This window comes from Tachypleus tridentatus, chromosome 1 (genome assembly GCF_004210375.1).
Source record: "Tachypleus tridentatus isolate NWPU-2018 chromosome 1, ASM421037v1, whole genome shotgun sequence".
Lineage (NCBI taxonomy): Eukaryota > Metazoa > Arthropoda > Merostomata > Xiphosura > Limulidae > Tachypleus > Tachypleus tridentatus.
In genome coordinates, this window is record NC_134825.1 from 155,333,514 (window position 1) to 155,352,564 (window position 19,051).

At 34.6% G+C, this 19,051-nt stretch overlaps 1 protein-coding gene across 3 annotated transcripts in view; it reads right to left on the reverse strand.

Annotated features, from left to right (window-relative positions):
- The window catches only part of LOC143228130 (visual system homeobox 2-like), a 72,502-nt gene that overhangs the window by 16,237 nt on the left and 37,214 nt on the right, over nucleotides 1-19,051 (reverse strand). For all 3 annotated transcript variants that reach the window (XM_076459461.1, XM_076459457.1, XM_076459448.1), the window contains 2 exons: nucleotides 15,764-15,848; nucleotides 7,006-7,129 (listed from right to left, as the gene is read on the reverse strand). In XM_076459461.1, coding sequence (XP_076315576.1) covers nucleotides 7,006-7,129; nucleotides 15,764-15,848 — 209 coding nt within the window. The remainder of the gene's footprint in view (nucleotides 1-7,005; nucleotides 7,130-15,763; nucleotides 15,849-19,051) is intronic.

The following is a 19,051-nucleotide window of genomic DNA, read 5'->3' on the forward strand; positions in this document are numbered from 1 at the left end:
AGTCAGGCTGAATTACTGTCATAGCAGTTTAATTAAAGCGGTACAGTGGTAATTTGAGACACCATCTCTACCACGTATTAAGCACGCTAGTTTTGTAATAATTAAATAACAAAAAAAGGAGAGATGACAAGGAATAATACTGAAAAAAAAAGATACTTCGAATGGGTATCTACAGTTATAATGGGAATCAAACGTGCTGGAGAAGAGAGACTAGCAAATTAACTGATGCATCCCAGCGTTCATTGTGCTTAAACATACTTGTTATAGTATAATAAACCCAATCATGTTGAGGAATAGAGTCTCATTTAGTGAGTTGAAAAGGATGTTTTAAATAATCTCACAAACCGAATCGATAAAAGTATTACAGTTGACTGAGACGAGATAGATTAAATTCAGATCTCAGATTTCTGTCGTATTATTAGACAACAAGTAGGTTTAGTAGGCTAAAGTAGAAACATGTAAATATGTTATTGTGAAGTTTGGTACATAGGTTCGTGCTGTATTCAGTTGTTAAAGCGAAATGATTTTTTGTTGTTGTTGTTCTTATATTAGATTTTTGAAAGTTAGGTTTTGAGCTATGGTTTTTGAATATTTGGCTATTTGTGGTAAAATTTAAATCATTTTGAGACGCAGCAAGTTAGTTATTTGGAAATTTAAAAAAAAATAACCCGTTTTATGATATGAGTTACTTACAAATATAGCAACGAATTGGTTGCAAAAATTAGTTAGTGCTCGAATTTCGCGCCAAGCAACACGAGGGGCTATCTGCGCTAGCCGTCCCTAATTTCGCAGTGTAAGACTAAAGGAAAAGGCAGCTAGTCATCACCACCCACTGCCAGCTCTTGTGGTACTATTTTATTAACGAATAGTGGGGATTGACTGTCACATCATAACGCTCCCACGGCTAAAAGGGGCGAGCATGTTTGGTACTACGGGGATCCGAATCCGCAACGCTGGCCAATTAGTGAGTGAATGAAGAATAAATTTTTTTTGCAGAAGAGTGATTATTTTAGATATACAAGGTTTGTTTAGCTTATTAAAGTCAGCCGTTAATATACTGTTCATTTACTTTCTTCTTATTAAAGTTGATACCAGGCAAGGAACTGACTAGATTTTCTTTTAAGTTTGTTAGTTGGTTTGTTGAATTTCACACAAAGCTGTTCGAGACGTATCTGCCTTTCGTAATTTTATTACCAGATAGACTGAACATACTATACAGCCTTGGTCAAAATGTTTACACAATTTGTAACAAATAAAATCCTTATTATTATGAAAATACACTTAGCACTGCTGAGCTGAGAAATATATATTATATTAAACATCTACTTATGTAATTCGTACAAGTTCTAGAGACATCATGACGATTTACTAAAACAGTAAACAATTTTATGAGACATCTGTAAAAGGATGTGTAATTCAGTATTTCCCATATCCCAACACAACAAAGTATGACATCAAATATCATCTGTAAGTTCATATTAAACATTTAATACTTGTCTGGCCCTCTAGTACTCTAATAATCTCCGAAGGGAAACTTGACATACTGTTGATAGGGATATTCATGTAACTCACAGTGACTTCATCCCAACTTGTCACTAGAAGGCGCTGCAACTCAGATACAGTAGCTGGTTTAGGGTCGTTTTTAGCCATTTTCCATCTCTGTTCTGCCAAACAGTTCTCAATGGGATTACAATATGATGACTTTGGTGACAAATGGAAATCTTGTAATGTCCTCCGGGTCGGGATAACCCTCTACAATACACGCATTGTGAGCAGTGGCATTCTCATCTTGGAACACAAAGTTATTTCCAAACCTTGACATAATATATGGCAGAAAAATATTTTCTTGTGGTGCCGGTAGAAGGCGCCATTGATGTATTCCTGGAAGATATGAAGAGCATGTTTCCACCATAATGAATATATTTCCATACATGTATTGCACTACCTACTCTGTATTCCCTGGGGAAAAGACAGTCTTATCTCATCTATTCTCCAGGCAAACGAAAAACATGAATTCTACCATCAGCTTTAAGATGCCAGAAGCAGCACTCATCTGGAAAGATGGCATGCCATCAGTATTCTAACTGTAAGTTGGCATGCTGTGTTGCCCAAGTAACAGGGTGAAGGTGGTAGATTGTGGTTGATATCAATTTGTAGGTAGTCCATCTGATAAAATATCAGATTTGTTTTATCAGTTTCCTATTCACTGTTAATATGAATATCCTGTAATGAATGTGTTCATGCCATTCGTGTTGTAAGATGTTACCAGACTTCTGTCGACCCTATCATGTTAACCTGATCAAAATACTGTCATATCGGACAAGAGTTTTCGGCGTCTACCAGTAGGCTTTCCTGGAACAACGTTTCTAAACTCTGGATACAGTACATTAGGGTTACCTTACTATTTTAGCAATATCCTTTTGCTTCTTACCATTTCTAAACAGTCGGACAAATTAACACCCTGTAATTTCTTGCACGAGACGAAGTATAACTCTGCATCAAGTACAGAAAAACTGTTTGAGCAAAGCATTGATTTCTTCCGAAATAGGTTATACCAAAGGCACAAGCTTTTAAACATAACAGATGTGTATGTGTGTTTTGATAAACAAACGATCAAAACAACACATATAGATCAGAACAACACATATAGATCGCACACGTTTGTCTACTTATAACTTATACACTACCTTGCACGTACACAATAACATCAATATAAAACAGTACGCAAACGTTTTAGCCAAGACTGTAATAACCAAAACCACCCATTGTAAACTCTCACACTAGTATTATCAGACCGAATAGTGAGATTTAACAACCACACTTATAACGCACGTACAGACTCAAAGTAAGGATTGCGAGATTTTATCAGAGAAAGAGGGCTATAACAGGATGATGGCCAGGAAACCTCATCTAACAACTAGGTCGTTCTTAATCCCTCTGGTATTGCATACTGTTCTGTGTTATTTAATCTTTGTCACTGTTAATTATTGCTTGATAATATTACCTACCACGTCTTTAAAGTTTAGTTATTTCTTTAAAAGAAATGATTGACTTCCAACTACAAAGATCGCCCGGTGTGTTAGCGGCAAACTTGAGGGTTTACAACTCGAAATTTCAAGGTTCGATTTATCGCGATGAACATAGTAGAGCTAGTTCATCATGCAGCTTGCGGTTAAGCCAACCAACCAATTATACATTAAATCCTTTGTTGTGATTTAGATGGCTCCTACCAGGGAAGAATTATTCATTTTATGATGGCTGACTGTACGAATGAGTAAAACTTAAAAGAAATAGCTGCATTTAAATCATACCACACGAATATTTATAACTAACATCGAGGTGATCCACAGAGCCACCAATAACACTGCACAATCACTAGTAACACTCCCGTCTGTATCTGTCTTTCAGGCGGTGAAGTGTGGCTAACAGCTAAGACTTAGAATAATTTCACTTTTTTTCCGATTCTAGTTTAATAGATAATCAAGCTTATACCAGTGTGCTACCAGTTACAATTTAAGAAGATTTTGAGTTTCCTTCGCCAGACATTGTGTGTTGTATTTTCTTTGTCACACCTATCCAAAAATCAATACATAATTCACCTGCGTGTGTAACAGACAGAAATGGTTTTTCATTCATAACGAAATGACATTTTACTTTTGCTACATTTCAGCGGATTTCTCCACTGACTTCATTACTGAAAAGTGATGGAGAAGTGCACTTTGTTTGAAATCGCTCCCGTCTCTCTAATGTGACGTACTGAAACCGCTTAAACACGGCTAATCGCTATACCCGTCGCTAGCTGTCATGACTGAACAACCACTTGCAGTGAGGTAGCCTCGGGCAATGAGAATTCATCATTTTAAATCAAATTATATCGTTCCAGCCGTCGTAGTCTGCTCAGATCCACACTAGAATCAATATATATATATATATTTGTTAACAGAATCGGCTCACCGAGCACGAGCAAGGACATCCTTCTAGTATGCATGGACACCTCTTAACAACAAAGAAACCTGACCCTAACACAGCAACATTGATTCTATGTATAACATGTCGAATAACAGGCTCTTTATTTAACGCTTTTATATTTAATAAACGTTAATCATTGCATTTTCCCATCCAAATCTAAACAAATCTGGCTTAGCAAATGGGTCACCTCGCCAGCGTGTTTGACCTATTCCAGAATGTTCCATATAGAGCTGAGGCGTGTAATTCATGTCTTTCCTTTATTTATAATTGAATATACACACGTAACAGAAACCCTGACAGACAGAAATAAAAAATAGCTCAATAAACGTAAAGATAGACAACATAATGGTTCAGTACAGGGATTATACATTTAACTAGGAAAAGTAAAACCATGCGTCATTCCGGAATTAAACAATTCGTGTTAAAGAAATTAAGGAAAATCCCAGAATAACATTTATTAAAAATAAGAACGAGATAACTGTGTTTAATCATAACAAGTTCAATTATATTCAGTAAGCAAGTTCCTATCAGAAAATAAAATCAGAGTTTCGCCTGTGAAACACACATTCACACAATACTTTAAGAACTAATTCTGTTTCAAATTTTGCCTTACCTTCCAAAGAATGATCTGAAGAAACCCAAGTAGACTGGTGTAATTAGTGTCCATACTGAACGAAACACATTCGTCAGTAACAAGAACAAAACTGATCCATTCAAACCTCAAAACATTTCCCTGTAAAAGAGTGCTTGTGACTCATTTGGCTTGGTCTATTTTTGAATTTTGCACAAAGCTACACGAGGGCTATCTGCATAAGCCGTCCCTAATTTAGCAGTGTAAGACTAGAGGGAAGGCAGCTAGTCATCACCACCCACCGCCAACTCTTGGGCTACTCTTTTACCAACGAATAGTAGGGATTGACCATCACATTATAACGCCCCCACGGCTGAAAGGGCGAGCATGTTTGGTATGACGGGGATTCGAACCCGCCACCCTCGGATTACGAGTCGAGTACTTTAACCACCTGGCCATGCCGGGCCCAATCATTTAAAATTCTTCCTTTTAGGTATTTCTAATTTACTTTGTAGTCAAATAGACGGATAAGATAGTTTGCCTTTACAGATGTTGATACCACGATGACAGGGAAACATATTATTAAGACATTTTCTGAGGATTTAATCTTATCCAGAACATATAACATGGCCGTCTTCTCGATCGTTCGATTCCCGTTAGGGATTTTCCTGGTCAACATAACAATTCATCTTTCTGTGGTTAGTAAATGAGTGCCCTGGGAAGTCCAATAAAACTAGAATATTTGCTCGAACAGCCTTCTGAGTCTTTTGAAGTCCTGTCTAGAGCCGTCAAAGGCATGAAAGAGAGAAAAGCACAGGGCATGAAAGAGAGAAAAGCACGGCAGTAAAACCATCAAAGGCTTGCCTTGTGCAAACGGCACGTAGCATAATACTGATAAGTAAATTAAATGTTATTTGAAAATATATACATATCGCATACAATACAATTAGATGTATATAATATTTTCCACTTTTTATTACAATGTACTTACCTAATCAAGTTTAGTCTCTTTATATTTATTTTTTGTTTTTCTCCTCGAAATTAATTAATTGTAATTTTTATCAGTTATGTTAATATATTAAATAGTTAGTGTTATTTTTCCATCAAGAGAATGCGTTGTCAGTTACTACTTATATTGCTTTACGACACCTTTTACACGTAACTATGTCACTAAAGCTTAACCCTCTAACAATGAAGTTTAGATCCTCAAATTTATATTCTCAGTTATACAATACGTAAGAATAAAATCACATGTGTACTCACACTATGATAATGCAAACAAATAAAGAAATAAAAACATGCTGTACATCAGTCATTAATGAAACTTGATCAGCAGTTTCATGTGCGAAACTTTAACTAAAAAATTCGTTTACTTCCTGCAGTAATACTTGCGACTGATTGTGGACACTACTGGTAATAACACTCATTTTATGACTGTGTTTGAGTCTGGTTAACTGATACACGTCTTTCAGTGTTCTTTCTCTTTTTTGTACATAAACTTACTAAACCGTTTATCATCTGATAAACATCCAACAACCTGAGAGTTGTTGTGTTTTGTTGTTGTTTTGTTTGCGGTTTCACACTTATAAATATATACATTATAACCATAAATTTTAAGCCATAAACAAAACACATTGAAATTAAACAAAATACGCTGCATTTTTAAAAAAAAAAATCCTAGAGTACAAGCTACGACGTGGGATTATAAAATGTATCCTAAGTTTTGGAGGTGACTGATGAAATAGAACCCACATTGCGGTGGGGATACACCGTCTATCAGTCTTAAACTCCATTTCGCTAGTCTCACATAAGAAGATTAGAAATTTAAAAATTAGGAGAGCGAGATGTGGGTGCTCGAGCCCACAACGTCCCACATCTATATCATCCTTCACTGCTTGCAGACAGTTGTGAGAAGTTGACTGTTCTCCCAAGTTGAAACAAGAATAAGAAAAGGATAAACATTAAAATATGAAAATAGATAAATAAAATAAAAAATAAGGAAAATAAGATACTACCATATATATACATGTGAACTACTGAAGATATTATGTATTTTCAAACCCAACTGTTCGATTCAGGGGTGGTTTATAAATTTTACAAGTTCATTTTCTTATTTATGTTATTACCATTCGTATTTAACTTTCAAAAAGAATAAACTGCAATGGTACACCCTTCACGATACATTTAAATTGTGTATCACTAACATCTTCTGCAAAATAGCGTGATAAATCAACGGTCCCTATTTTTCTATCATACGTCACTTGTTGCAGTTTACAAAATCTATTAAGTTAATTGGCGATCCACCCATGTCACATCGAAGTTATGTATCACTGGAAGCAAACACTTACCCTCAAATTCCACTCCCCGACTCTACTGTTTGAAACTCATAGTCCCCACACAGAAAAACCTTACTTCAACACTCTCTGTTGTAGTTTGTAAAATACATAGTTAATTTAGGACTTTACCTGTATTCGATCCTCTGGTAGGTCAGTTTTCAAAGATAACATTTCTCTAGCGTAAACGTCCGGATAATGAGCCTCTTTGAAAGCCTTTTCCAGCTCCTCCAATTGGTAGCTTGTAAAGATAGTCCTGCACGGGAAAATAGTACATTAAATGGAGAGGGTTGAAGATACTTCAGTATGGCACTGTGGAAAGGTGCCAACATTTCCGTGATAAAGGTGTATATGTTACTTATAAAATTACCCGGAAGTGGACAAAGATTCAAAGCAAATAATAACATTTAGGCCCTCACTTCTTTGTGAAGCATCTGGTAACTATTGTTTAACACATGGTAAAAAATCGGCACAGTAATAAAAAGACCCAAGGTTAAAATCGGCACAGTAATAAAAAGAGCCAAGGTTAAAATCGGCACAGTAATAAAGAGAACCAACTGAGAAGTTTAAAACGCCATCCTGCGTTTCTCTCAGTTCTAATGATGCGTAAATACATACAAACGCATGTGTTTGGTACAGCTTCTTTGTTTTCGTTTTGTGAATTTCACACAAAGCTACACGAGGGCTATCTGCGCTAGCCGTCCCTAATTTAGCAGTGTAAGGCTAGAGGGAAGGCAGCTAGTCATCACCACCCACCGCCAACTCTTGGGCTACTCTTTTACCAACGAATAGTGGGATTGATCGTCACACTATAACACCCCCACTGCTGAAAGGGCAAGCATGTTTGGTGTGTCGTCGATTAGATTCAAGCCTCAGCTTACGAAGTTGAGCGCCCTAATCACCGGGCCACGCAGAGCCCATGTTGATACAGAAAAAGATTTTGTCTTTTACACCAGTTATCGATACTTATTTCATTAAGTATTCTATCAAAAACTGACTCGTCTTTATTTAGTTTCTTTCACAATTTTATCTTCTCGTGTCAGCCGCTCAGGATTAATTGAAAAATATTATATGCATGTTAGTATCTGTGTATGTGTGTATGCACACACAGAGAGATACAAAAAACACGTGTATGTGTTTTACAAATTACCTTATCTGAGAATAATAATCACTTTATACATTGTTTTATTTTTCATGAAACAGAATATATCCTGGAATAGTTATTTTTGTTACTTGGAAAGTGGCGCCACCATTATTATATACTATTAAAATAAATAAATGAATGAACACAACATAATGATTTATCCCTGGCCTTGGATTTACCCTCGTTACCTTCTAATGAGATTTAATATGTAAAAAAAAAATGTTTAAGCAGTCCATTTTTCGAGAAATAAACTCATATGCTAAGAGCTTTCAAGGTAATTGGAAAAACCGTCAGCGAGCAGAGAAGAAAGACTACGCCCGTGCGTTATTGCGTAAACAAAGCTGATAATGTAATATAGCTGAATAACTGCCTTAGGTGCGTATAGTAATAGCAGCTTCAACATCTCATCAATTAAGATTCGAACGTGAAACTCATCATATCACTATTTGCTGTAGGTAGATTGAATTTTCATAAATTTATTTTGGAATTACTGTTCGTATAAAAATTCTTAGAACGGCCATTTCTAAATACATCGTGAAAATACAGGATTAATAATTCCAACAAGTATTCTACTAAGTGTAGAATAATTTTGTCTTTGTATACTACAAAATTCACAATAGTATTTCGATTGTTAAGAGTTCGTTACCGTTCACACCAGTGAAGTCGGCCTTCGTTCTCGAGGCTCGTGAGCATGACGTCATTCAGGTGGGTCTTTGTAAGAGGGGTAATTTTTGTCACGAAGGAGAACAAAGTGAAACTCGGCAAATATTTGTCGAGTTCTGATTCAACTTGCTCGATGTGCTCGATAATGGAAAAATTTGTCTGTCCACCAGTAATCGATAATGAATTCAATGTTTTGTCCTCAAGGCTTGCACGCGGATGTCGCGTGAAAACGTTCAGCACGACAAGGGACAATGCTTTATGCTATAACTTATAAATCATAATTTTACACAATTGCCAATGAACAAATTGTGGTTATTATACTCTGTTGTGTAGCTAAATATTTATACAAAAACATTAAACTTTTATTAAATTAGTTCTAACTTTTGAAACGTTAAGAGATTATGCTTTAATAGAGAATTTCTCACTTTTCTACTTCCAGTGGCTCAGCGGCAAGTCTTAAGGCTTATAACGCTAAAGTCCAGTTTTCGATTCCCATGGTGAGAACAAAATTGTGGAGCTTTGTGTTAGCAATAAATAATTTCATATTCTTCTGTCAATACATCACAAATTTAATACAACAATATACTTTTGTTTAAAGATTTTGTTGTTTTTTAATTATATACAGATCTTTATTGTTCACTTCTAGATTTTTCAATATTATTAGTAACATTTATCTAAAATAAATAATACATATATATATAGTTTATAGTTTTAACTTACATGACGTATAAACAGGCTTTGAAACTCCAAACTGATAATAATTTCTTTGGATACTTTCTTATATTTACCTTTAATTAGTATCAATATATACGATTTCTAAATGCGATTTCAGTAAATTTGATTTACTGTCTCAAAAATGTATCACTTTCGCTTCGCTTTTAATTCATTTGAACAGTGGTAAAATATGTTCCAGTAAGAACCTGGGTTTGCCTTTCACTTTATTTAAATGTAGACATAGCAATGGGCTTACTGATTGCTGATAGAAAGTTACAACGTTTCAATAGCAAAACCTAGTGATAATGTCATATATGAACCTATCTTTTCTTGAAGTGAACTGCGAATTATTATGAACTAATTGAAAATGTACTAATCTCCAGAATACATTACGTCAAAACCTATCGTTTCATGACATAAAGTGCAAGTAATTATTGTTATAAATGTGTTGGATAGAGGGTAATCACACTTAAATTCAACTATTTGCATACTCTAGTGACGTAGGTGCAAACTTTGGTACCATGTCGACGTCACAGCAATTTCTCATAGGCCAAGAGCGGCTCAGCTGTTAACGGTCCTGACTCTGGACCCGAAGTCCCGTGGTTTGCGCTTCAGGAAGGAGAGTTACAAGAGTGGCAGTCAAATAATACTATTTGATAATAGTACGAGTTGGTAGTGGATAGTGTTGAACAGATGTATTTCTTCTGGTCTATCAGTTCAAAATTAGGGACACATAGCAATTGGATTTGACCGAAATTCAACAAGCAACAAAATATAAGAGCTTTTCCAAATGAAGTATATTCGTAGTCAGGCTTTCAAATAGCATAGAACCAAAATACACAGCATTCTATACTAACTATCAAATAGAAAAAACTTGTATAGCAAAGTTTTGGGGACAGTAATGATCTCCGCAACAAATCGCTAGTACTTATTGTGAAATGCAATATATTATACACACAACTTGAATGTTCCAACTATAGAAGTTGTTGATTTGGACCTGTTACTCTCAACTTGGACTTCTCTTGAGATCAAGTTAAGAATTAAAAAATGCAATGCATTCGGCATTCTTGCTGTTAGAACGAAATATATGCGCAACAAATTTGTTTTGAGAATGTGAGTCGCATAATGAGTGACGTCAATAGTTGATAGGAAACAGATAACATTAACACCGACTTAAATGAAACGAGCTAGAAATTGAAATAAATTAACGTACTGAAAAGTACGACTTAAAGCTACAGTAATCGAAAACTTGTAGAATACTGTCTATTGTTTATTTTTGAATTTCGCGCAAAGCAACTCGAGGGCTATCTGCGCTAGCCGTCCCTAATTTAGCAGTGTAAGACTAAAGGGAAGGCAGCCAGTCATCACCACCCACCGCCAACTCTTGGGCTACTCTTTTACCAACGAATAGCGAAATTGACCGTCACATTATAACACCCCCACGGCTGAAAGGGAGAGAATGTTTGGTGCGACCGGGATTCGAACCCGCGATTACGAGTCGAACGCCTTAACACGCTTGGCCATGCCGGGCCCTGGAATATTGTCATTTAATTTTTTTTGGTGAGACAACTGTAGTAGAACATTGTCATTTAACGTTTCTCTGATGAAACAGCTGTAGTAGAACATTGTCATTTAACGTTTCTCTGATGAAACAGCTGTAGTAGAACATTGTCATTTAACGTTTCTCTGATGAAACAGCTGTAGTAGAACATTGTCATTTAACGTTTCTCTGATGAAACAGCTGTAGTATAACATTGTCATTTAACGTTTCTCTGATGAAACAGCTGTAGTAGAACATTGTCATTTAACGTTTCTCTGATGAAACAGCTGTAGTATAACATTGTCATTTAACGTTTCTCTGATGAAACAGCTGTAGTAGAACATTGTCATTTAACGTTTCTCTGATGAAACAGCTGTAGTAGAACATTGTCATTTAACGTTTCTCTGATGAAACAGCTGTAGTAGAACATTGTCATTTAACGTTTCTCTGATGAAACAGCTGTAGTAGAACATTGTCATTTAACGTTTCTCTGGTTACGTAGTAAGCTGTAGTTTACTGACTTACGACACTAAAGTCCAGGGTTCGATTTCCCGTGATGAAAAGAGTGGAACAGTTAATTCTGTAGCTGTTGGGTTTTTTTTTTTTTTTACGAAGAAGAAAAATAACAATATTTAACACAGTATCATAATTACATAAAATACACGAGGGGCGAAATATTTTTGAAACAGCCAAATAACATGAGACGTAAGTTAAAACAGCCACAAAAGAGTGAAAACATTATCATACAGATAAATTAACGGGCTATAAAACTTAGAACAAGGTTCAACCCTACATAAGGTTGTCACACAATCTATCTAATAGAATACAAAAGCTAAAATAAGATCTCGCCAAGATGGAAATGCTTGGACATTAATAATTAGCATCATGCAAAAATAGTTAAACCTGAAAGCAGAAATGATATACACACCATAAAAAATATCGTGACTCTTGAAGGAGGAATGATATACACAACATTAAAAATATCGTGATTCTTGAAGGAGGAATGATATACACAACATTAAAAATATCGTGATTCTTGAAGGAGGAATGATATACACACCATAAAAAATATCGTGATTCTTGAAGGAGGAATGATATACACAACATTAAAAATATCGTGATTCTTGAAGGAGGAATGATATACACAACATTAAAAATATCGTGATTCTTGAAGGAGGAATGATATACACACCATAAAAAAATATCGTGATTCTTGAAGGAGGAATGATATACACACCATAAAAAAATATCGTGATTCTTGAAGGAGGAATGATATACACAACATTAAAAAATATCGTGATTCTTGAAGGAGGAATGATATACACAACATTAAAAATATCGTGATTCTTGAAGGAGGAATGATATACACACCATAAAAAATATCGTGATTCTTGAAGGAGGAATGATATACACAACATTAAAAATATCGTGATTCTTGAAGGAGGAATGATATACACAACATTAAAAATATCGTGATTCTTGAAGGAGGAATGATATACACACCATAAAAAATATCGTGATTCTTGAAGGAGGAATGATATACACAACATTAAAAATATCGTGATTCTTGAAGGAGGAATGATATACACAACATTAAAAATATCGTGATTCTTGAAGGAGGAATGATATACACACCATAAAAAATATCGTGATTCTTGAAGGAGGAATGATATACACACCATAAAAAATATCGTGATTATTGAAGGAGGAATGATATACACAACATTAAAAATATCGTGATTCTTGAAGGAGGAATGATATACACAACATTAAAAATATCGTGATTCTTGAAGGAGGAATGATATACACAACATTAAAAAATATCGTGATTCAGAAAGAAAAATTTGAAAGAAACTTTTTCAATGTTTACTTACTTTCCATCTAAATAACTTTCTTTCTAAGTGTATAACGTTCCCGCTAGAAACATATTTTTTATGTATATTATCTTTCGATTAAAACATCGATTTATGTATTTTGTGTTATCTTTCCACAAACACATATTTTTATGTATAACACCTTTCCACTAAAATAAATTATTTCTATATATATTAATTTACTACCTAAACTCGTTTTTATATATATTATCTTTCCCTTATTGTTCTTGGGTTTTTTTTATTTCGCGCAAAGCTACTCATGGGCTATCTGCGGTTGACGTCCCTAATTTAGCAGTGCAAGACTAGAGGAAAGGCAGCTAGTGATCACCACCCCCCGCCAACTCTTGGGTTACTCTTTTACCAACGAATAGTGGGATTGACCGTCACATTATAACGCTCCCACGACTGAAAGGGCGAGCATGTTTAGTGTAACGGAGATTCGAACCCGCGACCCTCGGATTACGAGTCGAACGCCTTAATCCACCTGGCTATGCCGGGCCGTATCTTTCCACTAAAAAACCACAATGTAATTTCGGATGCAATTGACGAGACGGGTATGGTGTTGGAATACAATGTTGAATGTTTAGAATATATCTGCCCACCTTTTAAGTTTCACTCATATTTATTACTTTACACTGAGTTATTTTATGGTCTGAAATGAAGCTTGCAATCCACCAGTTTGTGGAGAAAGTAAAGTTACCTCGTAAAGTGTCCCTGACATGTTTCTATTTTAAATTTGCTGTTTAAAAAACTTGTCAACCACATGACTTGTTAAAAATATTTAATAAAACATGCTATGTGCCATTATTTATCTAAAGAGGAAGAGTAGGATATTTTGGTAGAGATGTAAATGTCTATATATGATTAGTAATATATTTCATCTAATCGAGTACTATTTAACAAAATACCTAAACAGTGACTCAATTTCCTTTTGGTGATACAGTCATGGGTCACGTCTAATACATAAGTTAATTTCACGTGATGAGAATATACGTGAAAATAAAAACCATAATCTCCACTATTCAACAACACGTATCTATCGTGTTTTCTCCGTTATTTAGTTGTAAATACATACTTGGACATTCGTCTTTGTTAAATGTACGTATGAACCTTCCTCTTTGTTCAGGAGTATATACATACAATGTTCCTCTTTGTTCAGGAGTATATACATACAATGTTCCTCTTTGTTCAGGAGTATATACATACAATGTTCCTCTTTGTTCAGCAGTATATACATACAATGTTCCTCTTTGTCCAGCAGTATATACATACAATGTTCCTCTTTGTTCAGGAGTATATACATACAATGTTCCTCTTTGTTCAGCAGTATATACATACAATGTTCCTCTTTGTCCAGCAGTATATACATACAATGTTCCTCTTTGTTCAGGAGTATATACATATAATGTTCCTCTTTGTTCAGGAGTATATACATACAATGTTCCTCTTTGTCCAGCAGTATATACATACAATGTTCCTCTTTGTTCAGGAGTATATACATATAATGTTCCTCTTTGTTCAGGAGTATATACATACAATGTTCCTCTTTGTTCAGGAGTATATACATGCAATGTTCCTCTTTGTTCAGGAGTATATACATACAATGTTCCTCTTTGTTCAGAAGTATATACATACAATGTTCCTCTTTGTCCAGCAGTATATACATACAATGTTCCTCTTTGTCCAGCAGTATATACATACAATGTTCCTCTTTGTTCAGGAGTATATACATACAATGTTCCTCTTTGTCCAGCAGTATATACATACAATGTTCCTCTTTGTCCAGCAGTATATACATACAATGTTCCTCTTTGTCCAGCAGTATATACATACAATGTTCCTCTTTGTTCAGGAGTATATACATACAATGTTCCTCTTTGTTCAGGAGTATATACATACAATGTTCCTCTTTGTTCAGGAGTATATACATACAATGTTCCTCTTTGTTCAGGAGTATATACATACAATGTTCCTCTTTGTCCAGCAGTATATACATACAATGTTCCTCTTTGTTCAGGAGTATATACATACAATGTTCCTCTTTGTTCAGGAGTATATACATACAATGTTCCTCTTTGTTCAGGAGTATATACATACAATGTTCCTCTTTGTTCAGGAGTATATACATACAATGTTCCTCTTTGTTCAGGAGTATATACATATAATGTTCCTCTTTGTTCAGGAGTATATACATACAATGTTCCTCTTTGTTCAGGAGTATATACATACAATGTTCCTCTTTGTCCAGCAGTATATACATACAATGTTCCTCTTTGTTCAGAAGTATATACATACAATGTTCCTCTTTGTTCAGGAGTATATACATACAATGTTCCTCTTTGTTCAGGAGTATATACATACAATGTGCCTCTTTGTTCAGGAGTATATACATACAATGTTCCTCTTTGTTCAGGAGTATATACATACAATGTTCCTCTTTGTTCAGGAGTATATACATATAATGTTCCTCTTTGTCCAGCAGTATATACATACAATGTTCCTCTTTGTTCAGGAGTATATACATACAATGTTCCTCTTTGTTCAGGAGTATATACATACAATGTTCCTCTTTGTTCAGGAGTATATACATATAATGTTCCTCTTTGTCCAGCAGTATATACATACAATGTTCCTCTTTGTTCAGGAGTATATACATACAATGTTCCTCTTTGTTCAGCAGTATATACATACAATGTTCCTCTTTGTTCAGAAGTATATACATACAATGTTCCTCTTTGTTCAGGAGTATATACATATAATGTTCCTCTTTGTCCAGCAGTATATACATACAATGTTCCTCTTTGTTCAGGAGTATATACATACAATGTTCCTCTTTGTTCAGAAGTATATACATACAATGTTCCTCTTTGTTCAGGAGTATATACATACAATGTTCCTCTTTGTTCAGGAGTATATACATACAATGTTCCTCTTTGTTCAGGAGTATATACATACCTGTGCCTTCGCTTCTTCTTTTTCTTCTTTACTCCAATAAGGGCTTCATTATTGTTACCATAACTACCAAGATCAGAAGAAAACCCTGGAACAGAAAGTAACATGTGTTAAAATTTTATTTTTTTTGTATTTGGGAAAGTATCACGAAAACGATAAAAATTACATAAATTCGTCTATATTAGTTTTAGTGTGAGATATTCTTTTGTAAGATAAAAACAAACTTCTGGGCGCGGGTTCGTCCCTCTGAATGAGTACTGTATTTTGGAGTTGGCTAGACGGATTAATAACTTGTGCGCAATTGTAAAATATATACTAAACTTTAAACTGTGGGTACATAACATTTTTAGAGAGACTGTCAATCTCTTAGCGTGGATGGTGTGTGTTGGGGTACTCGCGAGTTGCTGTCTTCTCTGTGGTCAGTAGTTCAAAATCAGAAATCAGAGAAAACAGCAGGTAATAAATAGCTTTACCATAAAAACAAAATATAATATATATTTGCTTATTGAAAAGAAAAAAACCCTGTAATATACGATTAATGTTTCTGGATTGTGAATTACTTCCTCTGAGGTTTCAAGTAAAATCTGGAGTATATATATATTTATAAGCAAGATTTCTATTTACTAAACTTTAGAAGACATTTTCCCTGACAACGTTAGGTTATATCAAGTTCACAAAACGAAAAGCGTGACAATAGAAAAGAACACATTGGACACAAAAAGATTTCCCATTAGACAAATTAAATGCTGAGATAGGCCAGATTAAAATATAGTCGCACGCTATAACTAATATTTAACTTTCTTTTTTTGTACACTAAGTCATTGTTTGCAATGTTAGCAAAATGAAGAAAGTTTGCACTTTCAATAACCTAAATGAATGTGTGATTTAATTTGTTCCACTCTGTTCTCGGTTTCCAGACAAAAACCTTAATGAGCAAAATTCAATGTCATTTCTGGCCTTGTGCTAATTTAATTATTTTGCCTTTGTACAAGTTGAGTTCATTTTGCGCAAGTACAAAAACGAAACTAACAAAAACTTCAAGCAACGGTGTGTTTTTTTTCTTCTCATCATGATATTTGCTAGTATCTGACTTTGTTTATGCACAGAATTATATTTTACCTTCAGTCTATCTTACTACGTCAGTTAGCAACGTTCTCTTTTTTTCTTTCTTTTTTTTTGACTTTATGACTTACTAATGGATTCATAATTTAATTATAGCAGCTTTCAGCACTGGAGGCAACGCGTGCAAGCGAGGCTAATAGTCGCGCGTTGTCGTATTGTTTGCACGCTTATAAAGCCTAAGATAGTGCTGCCCTCTTTCCTTCGAACGTAAAAAAAAACCAAAAAAAACAGACTTTCATAAATTTACTTGCAACTTTTTGACGAGAGGTAACTCTATCATAAAATTTAATTGTTATCGAATACTCGTTTCTTTCCGATAGTTTAACAAAACTAACTACGTCAGCTACCTCTAATTTTGAACTGACAAAGTGGATGGAAAGCATCTAGCCAACAGCACAAATTGACAACCATCGAGCAATTCGAATCAAATTGTTGAATTTGCCCGTCACTTTTATAACACAACAACGCCCCCAAAGTACAGGGCGCAATTTTTCAGCATCGAGACGCGAATCAGGGACTCTCGAATTTAGAGCTTTGCTTTAAGTCATTAAAGGCTACAACCGGCCACAGCCGAAAACTAGATTTAATACTACACGAAAAACAGGAACTTATCTTTGGAAGTGTAAATGGTATTCAGTTAAATCATAACGTTTCGTAAACGCGCCTTCTCGTTCCTTTCCCTAAAGCTTATCGAATATTCTTGAACACGCGTACACTTTCTCTGTATTGCTATTTAAACACAAAAAAATATTTTTATCCTAGTTTTAAATTGCTTAAAATATTACGCATAAACAATTTCGAAAAGTGAGAGAGAAACATAACAACAACAACAACAAAAAGGACAGGTGCACAGATAAACGAACGAACTCGGAAAAATAGGCGTATTTTTAATTAGTTAATAGAAAGTTAATGTTAATAGTGGTCGTTTATAAAATTTGATTAATGTATTTTTTATGTTCGTGAGTTAACTTGTTGTTTTGACTCAACAAAACATGATCATAATGATGGCTTTTACTGGGTGAGGTTATACACTGTTATGCATGGCAACAAGGAGGTTTTCATTACAGATTTGTAACATACATATATGAAAGATTAAAATTTAACCCTTGTACAAATTGGGCTTTATTTTAAAAGGCTACGCTTTGAGTTTTGGTTTAAGAGATAGTTCATTCGAACTTGTTGATATAAGACTTAGGTGGGCTTAATCCTTTATTTAAAACAGATATTTAGAATTTAAACAGGAAATAGAAAAGCTATTGTAATTCTAAATTATTTTATCAATCCATCACAAAATTACAATACTCAGCATTGTTGTTGCTTTGTAATATACATCATCTGTGGAATTTTAAATGTGAGAGGACAAAAACTTCTTTGAAAACGAATATATGTATATATATTATACCGTCATATAAACCTCTTCGTGAGACTTAATAGTCATACGGAAAAGAAGATAAATAGATAATATACATAATCACACGTACAGACAACTTTTGCGTATTTCCAGCTATCTAACAAAGCTTTTTAAAATGTTGAGTTTTCTACCCGTCCGTTTCTGCCACGATTATCAGTTTCACGTGCCAGTCTTCAGTTAGTTTCATGTGCCAGTCTTCAGTTAGTTTCACGTGCCAGTCTTCAGTTTCTATACATTTCCTACTGAAACATAAACATTCACCTGTGTTTTTCAATCGAGTAGCCTTTCTCTGTCAAAACATCGGTTCCTACACATTTGTCACGTGACGTTTCTGTCCTGGTTGTATTCAACACACTAATGCTGGAAATAATTTGACTTCCTATACTTTTATGGATATTTTGCTGGTGTGTCACTTTCGGATTGGCTGGATGAAAACCAATCAATCACAGTGTAAACTATCATTTTTATATTAAAATACAACAATGAGAGGGGAGCTATCCCATTGTGTCAACACTTCTACTCACTTTATTAACTCTTTTCATAATTTTGATTTCCAATAACTCATTTATATAAATATGTTTAAACAAACCAACAAAGATATGGATGACTAGAAAATGAAATACAACCAGACAGTTAATGATATGCCAGTCAACAAATAAAGGGCAGACAAAAATTTTCATATTTGTATTAATAAACATACCACACACACTCACATATAAATAAACACATAAACAGTGAAAAAATGACACAGACAAACT